Source organism: Abramis brama (assembly GCF_963993115.1).
Source record: "Abramis brama genome assembly, chromosome: 3".
Taxonomy (NCBI): domain Eukaryota; kingdom Metazoa; phylum Chordata; class Actinopteri; order Cypriniformes; family Leuciscidae; genus Abramis; species Abramis brama.
This window is the reverse complement of record NC_139965.1, coordinates 8,074,107-8,089,926: the sequence shown is the minus strand read 5'-3', so window position 1 is coordinate 8,089,926 and position 15,820 is coordinate 8,074,107. Positions and strand designations below refer to the sequence as shown.

At 40.1% G+C, this 15,820-nt stretch overlaps 1 protein-coding gene and 1 pseudogene across 2 annotated transcripts; one reads left to right on the top strand and one right to left on the bottom strand.

Moving 5' to 3' along the window:
* Positions 1-908: 908 nt before the first annotated feature.
* LOC311079879 (solute carrier family 12 member 3-like) lies at positions 909-15,504 on the bottom strand (the record flags this gene model as incomplete). The annotated part of the gene is made up of 26 exons (XM_084109602.1): positions 909-1,081; positions 1,451-1,518; positions 1,887-2,019; positions 2,107-2,193; positions 2,271-2,382; positions 5,578-5,676; positions 6,276-6,359; positions 6,476-6,558; positions 6,655-6,761; positions 6,842-6,976; positions 8,523-8,634; positions 8,712-8,811; positions 8,917-9,072; positions 9,482-9,583; positions 9,669-9,792; positions 9,875-9,982; positions 11,017-11,177; positions 11,295-11,379; positions 11,481-11,611; positions 13,367-13,478; positions 13,568-13,678; positions 13,986-14,125; positions 14,385-14,480; positions 14,589-14,664; positions 15,058-15,147; positions 15,259-15,504. 26 exons carry the CDS (start codon positions 15,502-15,504, stop codon positions 943-945), a joined length of 2,997 nt encoding a protein of 998 aa, XP_083965728.1. The 3' UTR covers positions 909-942.
* On the top strand, positions 2,481-5,402 carry LOC311078904 (SWI/SNF complex subunit SMARCC1-like; annotated as a pseudogene). The gene is made up of 3 exons: positions 2,481-2,533; positions 3,518-3,775; positions 3,917-5,402. The product of its transcript is annotated as an SWI/SNF complex subunit SMARCC1-like (transcript).
* Positions 15,505-15,820: the final 316 nt, after the last annotated feature.

Genomic DNA, 15,820 nt, shown 5'->3' with positions numbered 1-15,820 from the left:
TTATTCTTTTTGCTCATTCGTCCTCTTGCTTAAAGCTCATTATACAGTATATATTATTGTATTTCTAATTTTTCTTTTTGCTGTGAACTTGAACCCATGTCTGTGTCAAGGTATTGTATGGTGAAGGGCTGAAGTTGCTAGAGTTAAGGTGTAATTTAAATAATTTGTCATTTTAATTATGTAATAAATACTGTAATATCTTCAATTTTTTAATTATAATTTTATTGAAAGGGGGCCATTACACAGAAACAGAAACACTTTGTGCAATCTGAGTTTATTTCAGCTGTAGTGTATATTCTATAAGTTGTGATGCTTAAAATCTTTTATTTCCATGTGATTGAACAAATTTTATAACATGTTTTTTTTTTTCTCTCTCTCTACTTGGTGTAATGAGACAATCAATGGAAATTGAGATGTTCATCATTGTGCTAAATTATATTTTTTCACATTGAAAAGCAGATCAAGAACATACTTGTAATTCATAATAATCTAGTATGTATATGCAGTCAAAATGTAAAATTTTCTCAAATTTTCATTATAATGTTTTGAAATGTAATTTTACAAAGCAAGAACAAATAAACATATTTTAAAATATTATAATTTTGTCTTGTTTAAATTGCATGAAATTTCTACCCAGAAACGGTTTCATTGCTTCCCTCCACCAGCACAACTGCACTGTATTTCTACTGTTTTTCTATTGTATTCTTTCAAGCCGAATCTGTCTGACCTGACATCCTCGAAGATTACACAGCCATATGAACATGTGATATAAATATACATCCGCAGTAATACAATCAATGCACAAGAGGATTAAGCAGCTCATTTCAGTTCAACAGGTTTGATTCACAGCAAGTTTAACATCTTCACATGACTGATACTGACAGCAGCTTCACCTGCAGGAATTATTGTGTTTAATGATGAACTCACATTAATGTGAGTGTTTTACTGGCAGTAGAAGGTCATGACGTTCTCTTGGTTTCCTCGTATGAGCAGGGCGGGACAGTGGATGCCGTAACTCAGCGCTTCCACCCAGGCCATATAGAGAGAACTGGGACAGTTGACATCAGGGACTGGAAGAGAACTGAAACACACACACATACACACGCACATTATTGATGAAGAGACATTAAACATACACATTACCAATCAAACACCTTCTTAGATGCTTCATAATTAGTTTTAGAGACAAATACAAACTGTGCTTATGAAGAAATAAAAAATAAAAAAAATCTAAAATCAAAAGTGTTATGTTAACATTAGTTAATTCACTGAAATAATATGAACCGATAATGAACAATTGTATTTTTTATTTCACTAATATTAACAAATGAGAACATTTTGTAAAGTGTTACCAATTTTAGTTAGTTTTAGTGTTTTTGTCATTTTTATTAGTTTTAATTTTATTTTAGTGTTTATTTTATTGTTAATTTTATATCAAATCTATACTCACATTACAACTAAAGCAGCATGTATGGAGTTCTTCTTGATGATCTCGTTTAGTCTCACCGTCCTCTCCAACTGAAAATAAAAAAATAGAGGAACTGATGGATCCCAGCTAACGGGGAACATTCTCATAACTTTCTGGCAAGTTATGAACAAACATATTTCCAGTAACATTAACAGAATGTTCATTCAAAGTAGTGAATAGTTACAGTCTTTAATAATGTTCTCCTAACATTAGCACAAAATAGCACAAAAACCTTATTTATATATCGTTTATGGAATGTTTTTATCTGAAATTTTCAATTGAACATTCATCTAGTTTCAGAACATTCAGAAAATATTAAAAAGTAATGTTCCCATAATGTTTTATTCGCTTTTGTATTCGCTTAACATTTGTACAACCAAGAAAACACACACACATACACACACACACACACACACACCTTGGGTTTTATGGCCTCCAGGTCTTTGTTGGAAACTTTCCATGGACTCAGTCTCTTGAGCTCCTGTACGTCTCCTCCAGCCTGTTCCTCACTCAGCATGAAGGGGGCGATGGTTTCCTCATACCGCTGCAAACTACAGGAGCAGGGAGGAAGCAAACCACAACAATTACTACAAACCTGCATGTTTTTGTATGCATGTTTACTTGTGCACGTTTCTCACTTTTTAGCTAGAGGAGCTTTATCCACATCTGTTATCACGACAATGTCCTCGATCTCCAGTCGGAATCTCTTCAACAGCATTTTAATGCTGAAATGAGAAACACATTAACTTGTCTGCATATCAAAAGTATCTAGTTAAGAAATGATGATCATCGACACTCTTACTCTTTACGGTCTTCCTTCATGGTCTGCTGGTCTCCTAAGATAAACACTCTGATTTTGCTCTTTTTCCAGCGGTTTCTTCTGGTCAACAAATACGGCACTAAAAGAGTCAGACCTGAAAGAGAGCAACAGCATTCAGAATAATAAAATGGGAACGCAAACTGTAGAAAAGTGGGTTCGACTGCCCACCTTCTGGACGAGGAACTGTCCAAGATGTCATTCAAAGAAAATTATGGTCCAACTCGCAGCTACACTACGGTGCAATGGTGGTGTTTATTTACACTGAAGTAGCATGAAAACCACAAAGTGCAAAGTATTTACAAGTGCTGAAGGGATAAAATAACAAAGTAACAAAACAAATACTTACAACACAAATGAGAACAAACTCCAAAAATATGTCCACATATCCACTACATACTTAACAGGTGGTGATTCGTTCGTGGCTCACTCACTCACTCATCCAGCCTACCAAGAGAAAAAGTTCCAGCATTTTGGGTACTTTGGGTGCCCTTTAGGAGCCTACCAATAACAGGTGTATGGTAAATGTATTCACATATAAATAAACATATACTACACATATATTACCATATGTGACATACAAACATAAAAATCAGAAAGACAATGATATAAAACATCCAATGCATTCACAAGTGATCACCCTCAACATGCACAAACAATAACGGCCTCCCCCTCATGAGGCACAAATAGTTTATTCTGCTTCCAGTGTCGGCGGGAGATATCTATAGCGGCATAAAGGTGATGCGCACTCAGCGCTCGTTTTCGCCGCCGCCTCCTCCGACCCATAATTCAACAACACTCAACATGCAACAGGTATGACATACAATACAACACAATCCAGTGACGTACTTCAACATTTACAACAAACTTATCAAATGTTTGAATGTCCGAGTATGTATTATGGCCAGGAAATACTGCGTGAATGAATGTAATCATGTAATTAAAGTGTGTGCCAGTGCTATTTCACCGCCAGATCAGGTCCCCTTTTTAACACTACCTTCCTCCTCTCCAGGCAGCGCACTGTTCGGATACCGAGACAGGTAGTCAGCGATAACATTCATCCTGCCGGGTATGTAGCGGACCTTGTAGTGGAAGGGCCAAAGTGCCAACTACCACCGGGTGGTCTGTCTCTAGCTCAAACTCCCTTCCAAGCAAGTAATACAGGAGGCTGTCAAGGGACCACTTGACGGCGAGGCACACTTTCTCAATGGTTGAATATTTTGTTTCTCTAGGCAACATTTTGTGGCTGAGGAACACCAGCTGTTTCTCTGCCCCAGTGGTCCCCTGGGCCAGGACAGCTCCTATGCTGGAACAAGGAACCGCTGGGTGAAATCAGGAATTTGCAGGACCGAACGTGAACAGATATTTTCTTTCAGGGTTCTGAATGCTGTCTCACAGTCCTCTGTCCAAGGTACGGGGTTCCTCACCATTTTAGCCAGTAGGTTGGTCAGTGGAGTGGCGATGGAGGCAAACTCCGGGATGAATCTCCTGTACCATCCCACAAGGCCCACAAAAGGACCTCACTTCTTTCTTTGTCCTTGGGCTCGGGCTGCGGTGAATCACCTCCATTAACAGACCTGTGGTGTACCTGTCCCCTGATCTTGAACAGAAGCAAGCACTTAAACTCAAAGACACCAGGTATACCCATCATCCTCCACAGCAGATGAAGAAGAGTGGCTTCGACCAGTCATGCGATTGGATCGGCATGTGTTGGTTCATTGGGGTATGTGTCCAGACAGTTATGACTCACTTGAATCAGCAAATGTAGAGGAACCTCCAAACCCAGACAGGTGCTTGAAGGTTCATGCCAGATGGATTCTTGACACTGACACATATAATGAGTGGATGTACGAGGAAGACTATGAGATTGACAAGAATGGGAATAGTATGAGTTTCCGCAGGCATATTTACCAAAGCACAGAGAAACCTGTGAAGAAGCGGCGGCACTCCCCCACTCCACCATCATCTGAGTCTAAAAAGTAGGTAGGAAAGAAAAGCTTAGGGATGTATAAGAGGCGTGGCCAACCAGAAGAGGCCGGAGCCAGAGGAGGATCTCACAAAAGACATGGAGGATCCCATGCCAGTCCCTAACATGGAGGAAGTCAAGACAGTGAAAACACTCCAGTTAAAGGAGGGATCATGGCTGATTTAGATGACCAAGAACAGGACCTGCTCTCTGGTGTCAGAGATGAGGAAGATCAGAGGGAGTTTGGCCGCGGGATGGAGGGGGAGGAGAGTGCCACAGAGCAAACGCATCACATTATTGTGCCCACCTATGCCTCTTGGTTCGACTACAACTGTATTCATCATATAGAGAGACGAGCTCTGCCCGAGTTCTTCAATGTGAAAAATAAGTCCAAAACACCAGAAATATATCTTGCATACCGCAACTTCATGATTGACACATACCGGCTTAACCCTCATGAGTATTAGACCTCAACCTCCTGCAGACTAAACCTGACAGGAGATGTGGGTGCACTTAAAAGGATTCATTTGTTTTTGGAGCAGTGGGGGCTGATAAATTATCAGGTAGATGCAGAAAGTCAATCCCTCCCCATGGGCCAACCCCCAACGCCACACTTTAACGTTCTTACAGACTCACCATCCGGACTTTTCCCACTACAACACAGACTACAACACAAACCTACAACAGGTTTCAGCCTTTAAGAAATTTAGAAAAAACCTGTCTAATCTGCAGAATTGTTGGTCTACGGATTGACATTTATGCTAAGAAACATCCAAAGAGTAAAGGCACAAATGCAGGGAGAGAATGGACAGAACAGGAAACACTCTTGCTTTTGGAGGCTTTGGAGATGTATAAAGATGACTGGAATAAGGTGTCGGAGCACGTTGGCAGCAGCACACAGGATGACTGTATTCTTTACTTCTTGCGGTTTCCCATAGAGGACCTGTAACTGGAGAACTCTGAAGCCTCAGTGGGTCCTCTGGCCTATCAGTCTGTTCCCTTCAGCCAGTCAGGGATCCCTGTAATGAGCACTGTTGCTTTCTTGTACTGTTGCATCTGTGGTCGACCCTCGAGTGGCCTCTGCAGCTGCCAAGACAGCTTTAGAGGAGTTCTTGAGAGCAAGAGGCCACGCTAGAGTTGTTCAGTGCTGAAGGTTTATCAGACCCCCTTGAGCTTTGACCGCCTTTACCAGACCAAAACCATGTTGGTCCAGATGCTAGACCAATACCAACCCAGACTGAACCAGTTTGGAACTTCATGGCGGGGTTTTTTTTTTTTTTTTTTTTTACAGTGAGTTTAAGTATCATTCATGCAGTCGTATCTCACCTCCATCATCAGAGATCCAGTAGATGTCAATGGTCTTCCTGCCCTGTTTCGTCTGAAACACTGACCTTACTTGATCATTCGAGCCATCATCAGAAATATCTGGATGGGGAGTCAAAAAAGGGGTCAGATCCCACCAAATAAAGCTTAATTGAAACAACACGGCTTTGTTGATTATAATGGAAGCATTCTGATTGGCTGACTGAGTGATGAGATCAGGTCTTGAAGTGTTGATTATAATGTTCTATTAGATTATGATTGTTTAAGGCCCGTTCACACCAAGAACAATAACTGTAAGGATAACTATAACGATAACTATTTTAGCATCCACAACAACGCAAAGTATCATTCTGTTTATTATAAACGCATGCTACATTTTTGTCGTCTGACACTTTTTCTGCTCAAGCTCTTTAAAGTAAAGTTGAATCTGATTGGCTGCCAGTGTTTTTATCATTTATAGGCAGGAAAAAATCATTCTGAAAATGATTCATATGATCAATCATTCCTCTGTGTCGTTATCAGTATAGCTGTGTTGTGTTGTGGACTAATTATTTAGAAATAATTCTAAAATGATTTCACATTTAGAAAGATTTTTAAAAACTAAATCTTTATCATTATCATTATAGTTATTGACCTGGGTGTTAAATGTCCTCAGGGTTTGTCAAATTATATTTATGAGCGCAGAAAAAAAGACTGGTTACCTGAATTCCGGTCTGTCTCGTCATTTTCGGATTGCTTGACTTCATCTGCGTCGAATGCCGGATTGTCAATTGCTGATGATCGACCTTCAGCCAAAAAAAAAAAAAAAAAAAAACACATCATAAGATTTTATCTTATGCCTCAAACTGCAGCATCAATCCATTTTCTAGTTATTATACTGTATAAAACACACAGTACACACCTGAACTCTCCAATGCATCTGTAACATCTAATCCATCCATCATTCTCAGAATCGCGATGCCGTAGCTGGAGTCAAATGCGTCGCTGAAAAAAAAACAAAAAAAACATCAACATCAATATACAAAGAACTGCATGACAAATAAACTGATATTTGTGAACAGAAGCAGCATCTGAACTCACCTGATGGTGTTGACGTAGTCTTGTAAACTCTCAGGTTTACATTCCTTCCAGTTCATCTTGAATCCCATAACGAGGGTGTTCGGCTTCAGTTTACCAAGACCTGAAGCCTAGAAAGATGATTGAGTCTTTGAGAAGGATGTAATGAGGAGAAGAAAAAGGTGTTAGAACAGATTAGCGACGGTCTTACCTGCATGAGATTGTACGCGCCCTCTTTCAGACTGTCGGCATTGAAGGATGTGTAGAAAGAACGAACCTTCCTCTGATTCAGCCAGTCCACCAGCATATCGGTGCTGTGCTGCGGAAAACTGGACTTCTCGTCTTCCTGAAAGCATGAGAGCGCAATAAACCCACGACACCTTCACATCTTGAGTGCACACTGAATAAGCCATTTGATGTTAAAATTCAAGGAGAATCAGCTATACTAAGCAAATTGTAGCGATCTGATTTCTGTAAATCATGTATGACCTTTCCCCTATTTTCTCAGGATACTGAATCTTGATTGGTTCTTGTCTGAACACTGCTCAGACAAATGGCTTTTCAGCCCGCCTTTTCAGCCCGCCTTTTCAGCCCGTTCACGGATCACTTTTTTTAAAGAGAGCGATTCCGGCTTGCACACTCTCCCATTCTCTTCCCCTTTCGAGCCGAGACGGAAGAAACAGCGGAGTCACAGGGAAGAGCAACAGGGCCCAGCACCCACATGCCTTGCTCTCCCCAGAGCTTGCTGATTCGCCTGCGATGACCATCGCCCATCATCTGGAGCGAGCGGCATGGTTTCAGTTGGCGTCTCCAAGAAGGATTTTGGTGACACAATGGGCCTTATTAAACACCTGGTGCAATGAAGCGCCAGGCACGATGCAAGTGTTTTTTGCTAGTTTCAGCCCGACCCAGTTATCATTTTCACATCCTTCACCACGTTGTTAAAAAAGCAAATGCACTTTATCAACTGGCTTTGGGAAACTGGCTTATCAAGTTAATGGGAAATTACACTCTGATTGTTTTTTTGCACGTTACTCCCAAAACACACCCATTACTCATTAAGAGAATAGGGACAGCCCTTTTAGACCATGTGCCGGGAGAGCCGACCATTTTTCCCGTCATTAAACTAGCAAAAGTGGATTCGGACACCCTAAGTGCACTTGTACCGTGCGCTTAAGACCATGTGCTTAGATCGTTAAAATAGGGCCCAATGTCTCTGGCTGAGGACTGGGTGAACTCCGGTGATGACTCAGAAAGAGACTTAGTAGACTTGGTAGGACTCAGAGCTCATCTGTGTCCTTACCAAGGCAGATAATTTTTTGGGTTTGGACTGGTCGGCTCTGGAAGAGCCCGACCGCAGCCGCCCGAAGAGTGGTTCCTGCAGCCGGCGCACCACCAGCAGGCGACCAACCCCATTCTTCCCAGAGGTCCACGAAGAACTGACAAAGTCATGGTGCACCCCCTATTCAGCGCATGTCCATTACTCCTTTTCAGCTGCCTTCACCACGGTTGACGGCATAAAGGAAATGGGATACTAATCTTTCCCCCGTTGAAAGAAGCCGTCGCTGCTTATTTCTGTCGACCCAAGCCTCCCACCCGTCTGAAGTGTGCAGAGCAATGTCTGCCCGCGTTTGCCGCAACCTGCCAGGCTGGTTCCACCCTTCACACAATGGCATTTTATTTTATTTCAGCTCCATTTCAAATAACGTAAATGTTTTTAATAGTTTTTGTTAAGGATATCAACCCTGGGCCAGAGTTTTTCACAATATGAAAACATCTTTATATAAGAAATTATAGGAATTTTGTATTTCATTTTGAATTTAACCCATACATTATGTTCATATTGCCAGTTTAACAGTGTGCATCAAAAATGGCCCAGCTGCAGTTCTTACCATGATAATGTTCCCACAGATCATAAGGCTGATGTTTTTGGTGAAAGTGCCCACAAAGTCCACCAGAGCGGGACGGATGTTCGGAGGGCCGGTCAGAACAAGACACTGAGGCCTAAGAGAGAGCTTATCATGAGCGGCTGGTGTGTTGTGATCAGATCATATTGGTCATATTTACTTTTACAGTCTTACCTGTAGTTTTTGACATGATCACTCACACCAGTCAGAGACATCGAGAAGGACAAAGCCATATTGTAGAAACTGGCCTGATAAGATGAGCCCCAGTTAATCTCTGGACAGACGATAACACAACAGTCAATGCATTCAAATAACTGAAGATAAATTATGCTTTATTAATCTTAATTGGAAAAAGTCATAATATGCATCATATACACACGAGGCTTGTTATAGGTGACGTAGCCTAAGAGGCAGAGGACGATAGCGGACGTGACAAGAGCGGCCCACCATGTGAACAGAAACATGAGGACAAAAGACAAGAAAGCAGCAAACAGAGACGTCCATGGATTGAAGTAACGGAACTGCGGCCGCCAGCCTGCGCGAGACAGACAACAAACACGAATATTAGACACAGATTATGGACTAAATCACTGTAAATATATATTTTAACCCCATTTTCAGTCTCTCACAGAGCCATGATAAACTTTATATCTTAATTTCCATTCATTTATCAATAATCATATTACAATTAAAAAAGTTAAAGTGTCTAAACTTAACCGGAGCATAATTCTAAATGACTGTTTTATAAAAAATATTGCCTTAAAAGGCAACAAAAGATCTAATATATATATACCCAGATGTATATATTTTTTTTTTATTTTTTTTTTTTATGAATACATTTTAATATTTATTTATTTGGTTATTTACATATAGTTTGTCTGTTAATCCAGTCTGTCATTTATACAGTTCAAAACTGATGATGATGATGATGATGAAGTTCTCACCAGGTGATCTGGTGACCGTCGCATGGAAGCAGCTGAAGTTAATGAGACCGTAAGAGCAGAGAAAGAAGTTGGAGATCAGAGGAGCGATTGTGTTCAGATCACCTGAAAAGACCAATGACACCAAATGTTAAAGCGTCTGCAGGGAGAAACACCCCAGTAACTGATCTGGAGGAGATCCAGGACTCACCAATGAGGATGAAAGCCAAAGCAATGGTGAACATGAGCATGTATCCTCGTAAAGGCTCATCGTTTTTCCCATAACCTTTCCCGAAGAAGCCAATGTAGGGGTAGATGTTATCCTTACACAAACACTGTATGAAAACACACACATAATGTCACAATCAACTGTATTTGAGATAAACAACATTATCATTAAACCGTCACATCATCTACCTGAAATATTTTAGGTGCAGACACTAAGAAACCCAGCGCTGACGACAAGGTGGCGGCAAAGATCCCGATGGTAATCAAATGGCCAGTTCCTGAAACAGTGGTAAGAATCTGGAGGAAAAACAGCCTTAGTTATCCATCCAATCATCCATCCATCTATCCATTAAAGCATGCATCTATCCAACCAGCCATCCATCCATCCAGACAGCCAGCCATACTTTCATTCATCCATAATCATAATCACACACTATTCGCTTGTTGGCCAGAGGAAAACTGACTGACCGACTGAGTCTGGGTTCTCCCAAGGTTTTTTTCTCCTTTCTGTCACTGATGGAGTTTTGGTTCCTTGCCACTGTTGCCTTGGCTTTTGGCTTGCTTGGTTGGGGACATTTAAAATTCAACAAAATTACTGATCTGCCTTACTTAAGGTGGACAATGACGCAATTTTCTTCTAGAAACAAACTTTGTTGTATTATTTTCATGTTTTCACTGTGAAGCTGCTTTGATGCAATCTGTATTGTAAAAAGCGTTATATAAATAAAGGTGACTTTACTTGATAGCAAGCAGAATCCCTGAAGAATAGAGAAACACAAGAACTACAACTGACTTCCAGCCACAGCCTTACATCAAATCAACTGAAGATATTTGAAGACTGAAATATTTCAAGATCTCAGCAGAGGAGGATTGAACAACTCCACAGACAGCATCACCAGCTTCACTTACTTAACAATTAAGACTTATTGAGAGATAACAGAGGTTTAGATGTAAGATGTTGATAATAGTTTGGTCATCATTATGGTGATCAGTGTTTGCTTTAGTTGGACAGTTTGACTCTTTATTTTAACGTTGGTTGTTCTCTGTCTGCTGTAACTGTGTTTGTTATGGCAAGAACAAAATAAGTTTTTAATAGTTTTACTTAACAGTAACAGCATTGTACTGGACACAACAAATATGAGCAACAGCAATGCCAAGGTCAATGGTTTGATTCCCAAAGAATATATGTACTGATAAAACCCCTTTAAAAATGTAGTGTCACTTCTCATTTTGTTAAATGCATTAGTGTGAATGTAAAATCTACTCCACCTTCCAGCAATAAGTTCACCAAACGTAAAAAAAAAAATTGCTAACAGGGTCGGAAGGCTCACTTGGAAGTTGTTTGCCAGTCCAGAGCTACATGTGTAGTTCTGTTCACACCGGTCAAAGTTCCAGCCAAATTTACAGCCCAGACCGCTGCAGTGGATAGAAGAATTGGATAGCGCTAAACTATCGTTCAGAATGCCAGAAGCGTCTCTTACAACAGTTGAAGCTGAGGAGGAAGAGAGGAAGTGATTCAGTGAGGTGAACGGATCACCAATAAGATGCACATTTCACTAATTGCATGAGTTTAAGATACAAAACAGAGCAGAAAAATGTCTAATCTCACCACATGTGATTGCGATAAATAAATAGCTCACGGTGGTCCAGAATATGGCCAGCAGTGTCCCTTTAGGAATCCCACCTGTTGGATCCTGGAAAAACAAGGACAAACACGCATCATTTCTTTAGCGTTTTAAAGGCACACTGACTTTCCTTTTATACACGCTCTACTCCTGAAAAATAATAAGATTACCTTGAGATCTCCACAGATATTGACACCAGACAGAATTCCAGTGGCAGAGGGGAAGAAGATGGAAAACATCCTGAAGAAAGATCCATCTTTACCCCGGAAGGAAGGCAGTAGGTTGGACATGAAAATTTCAGCTGGAAGAACAAAAACTGTTGTTAGGTTTAGCAGTACCTTCGTCAAACGCTCTGGGGTGCGTTTCCCGAACAACGACGTAACTCGCTGCTTAACTACTATAGTACGATGATCGTTGAAGATATCAACTAGCTGGTCACGACTGTTTCCCGAAACTGTATTGTCGCAAATTGGTCGTTCAACCACGTTGGTTTATGACGTCACGCACGTGGTGGAGTAATAACTTCTTTTAATGAATCTGTTTGAGATCGAATTAACGCAATATATTTTGCTATAAATTACAGACATGACATCTGAGGACTATTTCTCATTTTTCTCAGTTATTTTGCTTCATTTCCAGATTCAGTCATAGGCTCGTTCTTACATACTAGAGCACGTTCGCACATGCGCACTCTTCAAAAACAGTGCTTTAAATCTCTTGACAAACTAAAAGACGTAAATTACATTTGTATGTACTGTATTCTAAATAAAAGACACAGGTTGTACAGAATGTCAGCTTGCTTATTTTGCTCAAGATAATGATTTATTAATTCCACATGTCATACAAAATAGAAACTATGCATCTAACCATAGGTCGAGAGCTGATGTTCCAACTACACAACTTTGCGATGCTGTTTGCGTATGTTCGTTAGAACGATGGTTTCGGGAAACACTGACTCGTTGAACTATGCTGATAACGACGGAACTTGCGAACGTAGTTGGCTAACGATGCTTTTGGGAAACGCACCCCTGGCTGTGATATTAACAACTTTTACAGATCTGCTTCTGTGTCTTGTGCTCCGTGGGACTTTTATGTTGTAGTTTCTCCGTGTCTAGTTTCTGTGTTCATTCATGTGTCCTGTTTTCTGTGGCCAGGTTGAAGGTTTTGTAGGCTTTTCCACTTTCATTAGTCTGCTCCAGGTGTGTCACTTTCCCTTGTTGAGCTCCTTTACTCCTCTGTTTAAATAGCCCTTGTATTCTCTGGTTCTCTGTCAGTCATTGTTTGATGTCATGCAGGTGTCTCCAGTTCCCTGTGTTTTTTTTTGTTTTTCTCAGTGTTATATTGTTCCTGACTTATGTTATGGTTGTTTATTTTCATTAAAATCTCCCTGCATTTGGATCCCTCATCTCTGTCTGCCGTCTTTGATTCCCCATCCTGTGACAACCTTCAGGATACAAGGATGAGTCTCTAATTTCTGGATAATCAGTGCCATAACTGCTTTAAAGAGGTCATATTATGACCTTTTACAAAGACTTGATTTCGTTTTTGGTCTCTACTGGAATAGGTTTTTATGCTTGAATGTTCAAAAACATTATTTTTCCCAAATTTGACAAAACAGCTATTAAAAAAAAAAACAACAAAAAAAAACACACATAATACAGTAGGTCCTCTTTGAAAACCAGAGCAGACAAGCATTATGTATCATGTTGCTTGAGGTTAGTTTATGCTGGTCTAGCTGATATACCACCATTATTGGATTATGTAAGTCATAATTCTGGGATACAATGTAAAAGAAAATAATTATAAGATCAAATGTCAAAATTATGACATACCTATGATTCAGAATTATGACTTAATATGTCATACTGTAGTTTTGACTTGGGTTATAATTATGATTTATCAAAGCATGATTTTTGGCATATGGTGGAAATGGGCTTCCATTTCTTTCTTTATTTGTTTTGTTGTCTCAGGACAAAATATCGACTCCCCAAATTATAAACAAAAGTTTACTGGATGCTCTTAATGCCTGCATTAGATCTGGATCTTGTTTACTCACCCTGGTAGCCGAAAAATCCCACAGCCTGCTTTTCTGTGCTGGGAGGAAGGATCGTCCCAACAAAGTAATTAGCCAAGGAGAGCAAGAGTGCAATGAAGAACAGGATCTGAGCCTGTGGTAGAGCGAAAACCAAGAAGAACAAATGCCAGTCATGCCATCAAGTATTGGGAAACGAGCAAAGACAGGAGCAGAGGACCGTACCTTCGCCTCCCAACTCATGCCAGCAAATGTGATGCAGAGCAGGATGACGACAGTAATTGTCCCAATGATTCTCACATCATTGACATCATCCACCATCTGAGCTTTATTGTCCTGAGAAGACAGAAAACGATTGTGAGGGAGATAAAAACAGCGGTTCTGAGAATTAGATTTTTTTGTTATGTCAAAATTTATGAATTATGAGTTATGAATTTATTACTATAATTTCTTGCATTTATTTGTGCGAAATGTTATTTTCTCACATTAAAAATATTACATTTTATTACATTACATTTTCTTCATAGAAAATATGGACAGTGTTTGGTACAATATTGAACTTTTTACTGCTTTTTCTTTCAAGCAGCTCTCTGAATTTCCTGAAACCCAACAATAAATACATTAATTTGTAAGTGTGTCTCACTTTCATAACATCTCTGACAGTCTCTGCAAACCCCACTGTGTTGAGCGAACAGGCGAGAGCGTTGGCGAAGGCGAAGAGCAATCCGATGGGCGCTCCCAGCTCCGGACCCAGACTCCGAGAGATCATGAAGTACGTGCCACCTAGAGAAAAGATCATGCTTTATGTTTGCTTAAAATAAATGTTTGCTTAAAATAAAATAAAAATATCCCTACATTTGTTTAAAAAAAAAAAAAAATGATGCAGTTCTTCCACATTTTTATTCTCGGGTGAAATAAAAAAAATCTCATGACAATTCGTAACTATTTTATGTTTTGATGAATTGGTGGCTTATTCGTATGAATTCATTCAATCTCTTTAAAACATGTTGCTTTCTCATGGTAAACAATTCATTTGACTCACCAGAGTAGATCTTCCCGTTGGTGGAGATTGCAGACACTGACGTCGCCGTGATTGTTGTGATGGTGACAGACATAAGGATAATGACGTAGGTCAGAACTACAAGCAAAAAGTTACTGTTTAAATGGCATTGAAGAAAGAAAGGTGACTTTGACTGAAGTTTGGGTATGAACTAAATAAAATAAACCAGATGAAGGATTGACTCACTGATTCCGGCTTGAGACGTGATCCACGGCAGCCGGAGGAACATAATGACTCCCCAGATGTTTAACATACAGCGAATCTGAAATGAATAGCAAAAAAACATTCATATGCATTATGACCATTTGGGAGAAATGTACTTTATTATTTCGTACTTTATTATTTCAATGGGGTGAAAAGTGACCTGAAATTCATCCATATCTAGTCAGTTTAGAGGTATAAAATGGACTATGGACAAATATGAACAGTTTAAGACATTTTTGGCCTTGTTGCCTTTTTTATTTATGACAGTGTGAGAAGAGACATTGTGAGAGTTTTGAATGACCCTAAGCACAAGGTTACAGCTCTAACGTTGAGATGTCTTGAAACTTACTTCAGAGAAGTGGGAGACCTAAACATTAGCTCGCTATTTAACTTCTTGGAGAAACTTCTTGCGATGTTAAAGAGATCAAATATATGATTCATGTTTTCTCACCATGACTCCAAGAACCCATCCAAAGCGAACAAGCTTTACTTTGGGCCGTCCATCATCCTCTGGTGGTGGAGGAAGATCATCAGGATCCGGCTGTTGACAGAAACATACAGAAAATCAACACTGAATTTCAAAGTGTTGCCATCCAAACAATATTATGTACAATATTAATTTAGATGTTTTTTCATTCAAATAACCACTTACTGGTTTGCGCAGAACATCCAGTGAGGGTCTGGTGCTTTTTATACGTCCCGTCCACGTGTCTTTAGCATAATATTCATATTTTGGCACGGGGTCAAGCGGATTGTAGAATGACATTTTTCTCTTGTCCTGCTCCTTCCCATAATCAAACTCTCCCATATGCACGGTAACACCTTGAGACGGGATATTGTTGTCCGGGCGGCGCAGACCCGGGATTAAGTTTCTGATGCGATCAATAGTTTTGACCATCGTGGATCCTGTGGTACTTTTGCCTGAGATTTTCCTGCCCCCTTCTGCCTAAATCCTTGTGAAGATCATAAAATGATCCTTCAGATCCACAGAAATCACACCAGACGATCACAGTGCCGAGTCATTCCACGCATCCAGCGAGCCGAGCGGACTTGAACTGACCTTCATCTGCTGTCAGGAAAAGTAGTTGAGTTTTCTTTTATACCTTAATTGGGCCAACTTGCATACACCCACACAAATATACATTATGCATACACAAACATTGTTGCAATCTTTGAAATCTTGTTTGGAAAATTATCAACGGGTCAAGATCTTC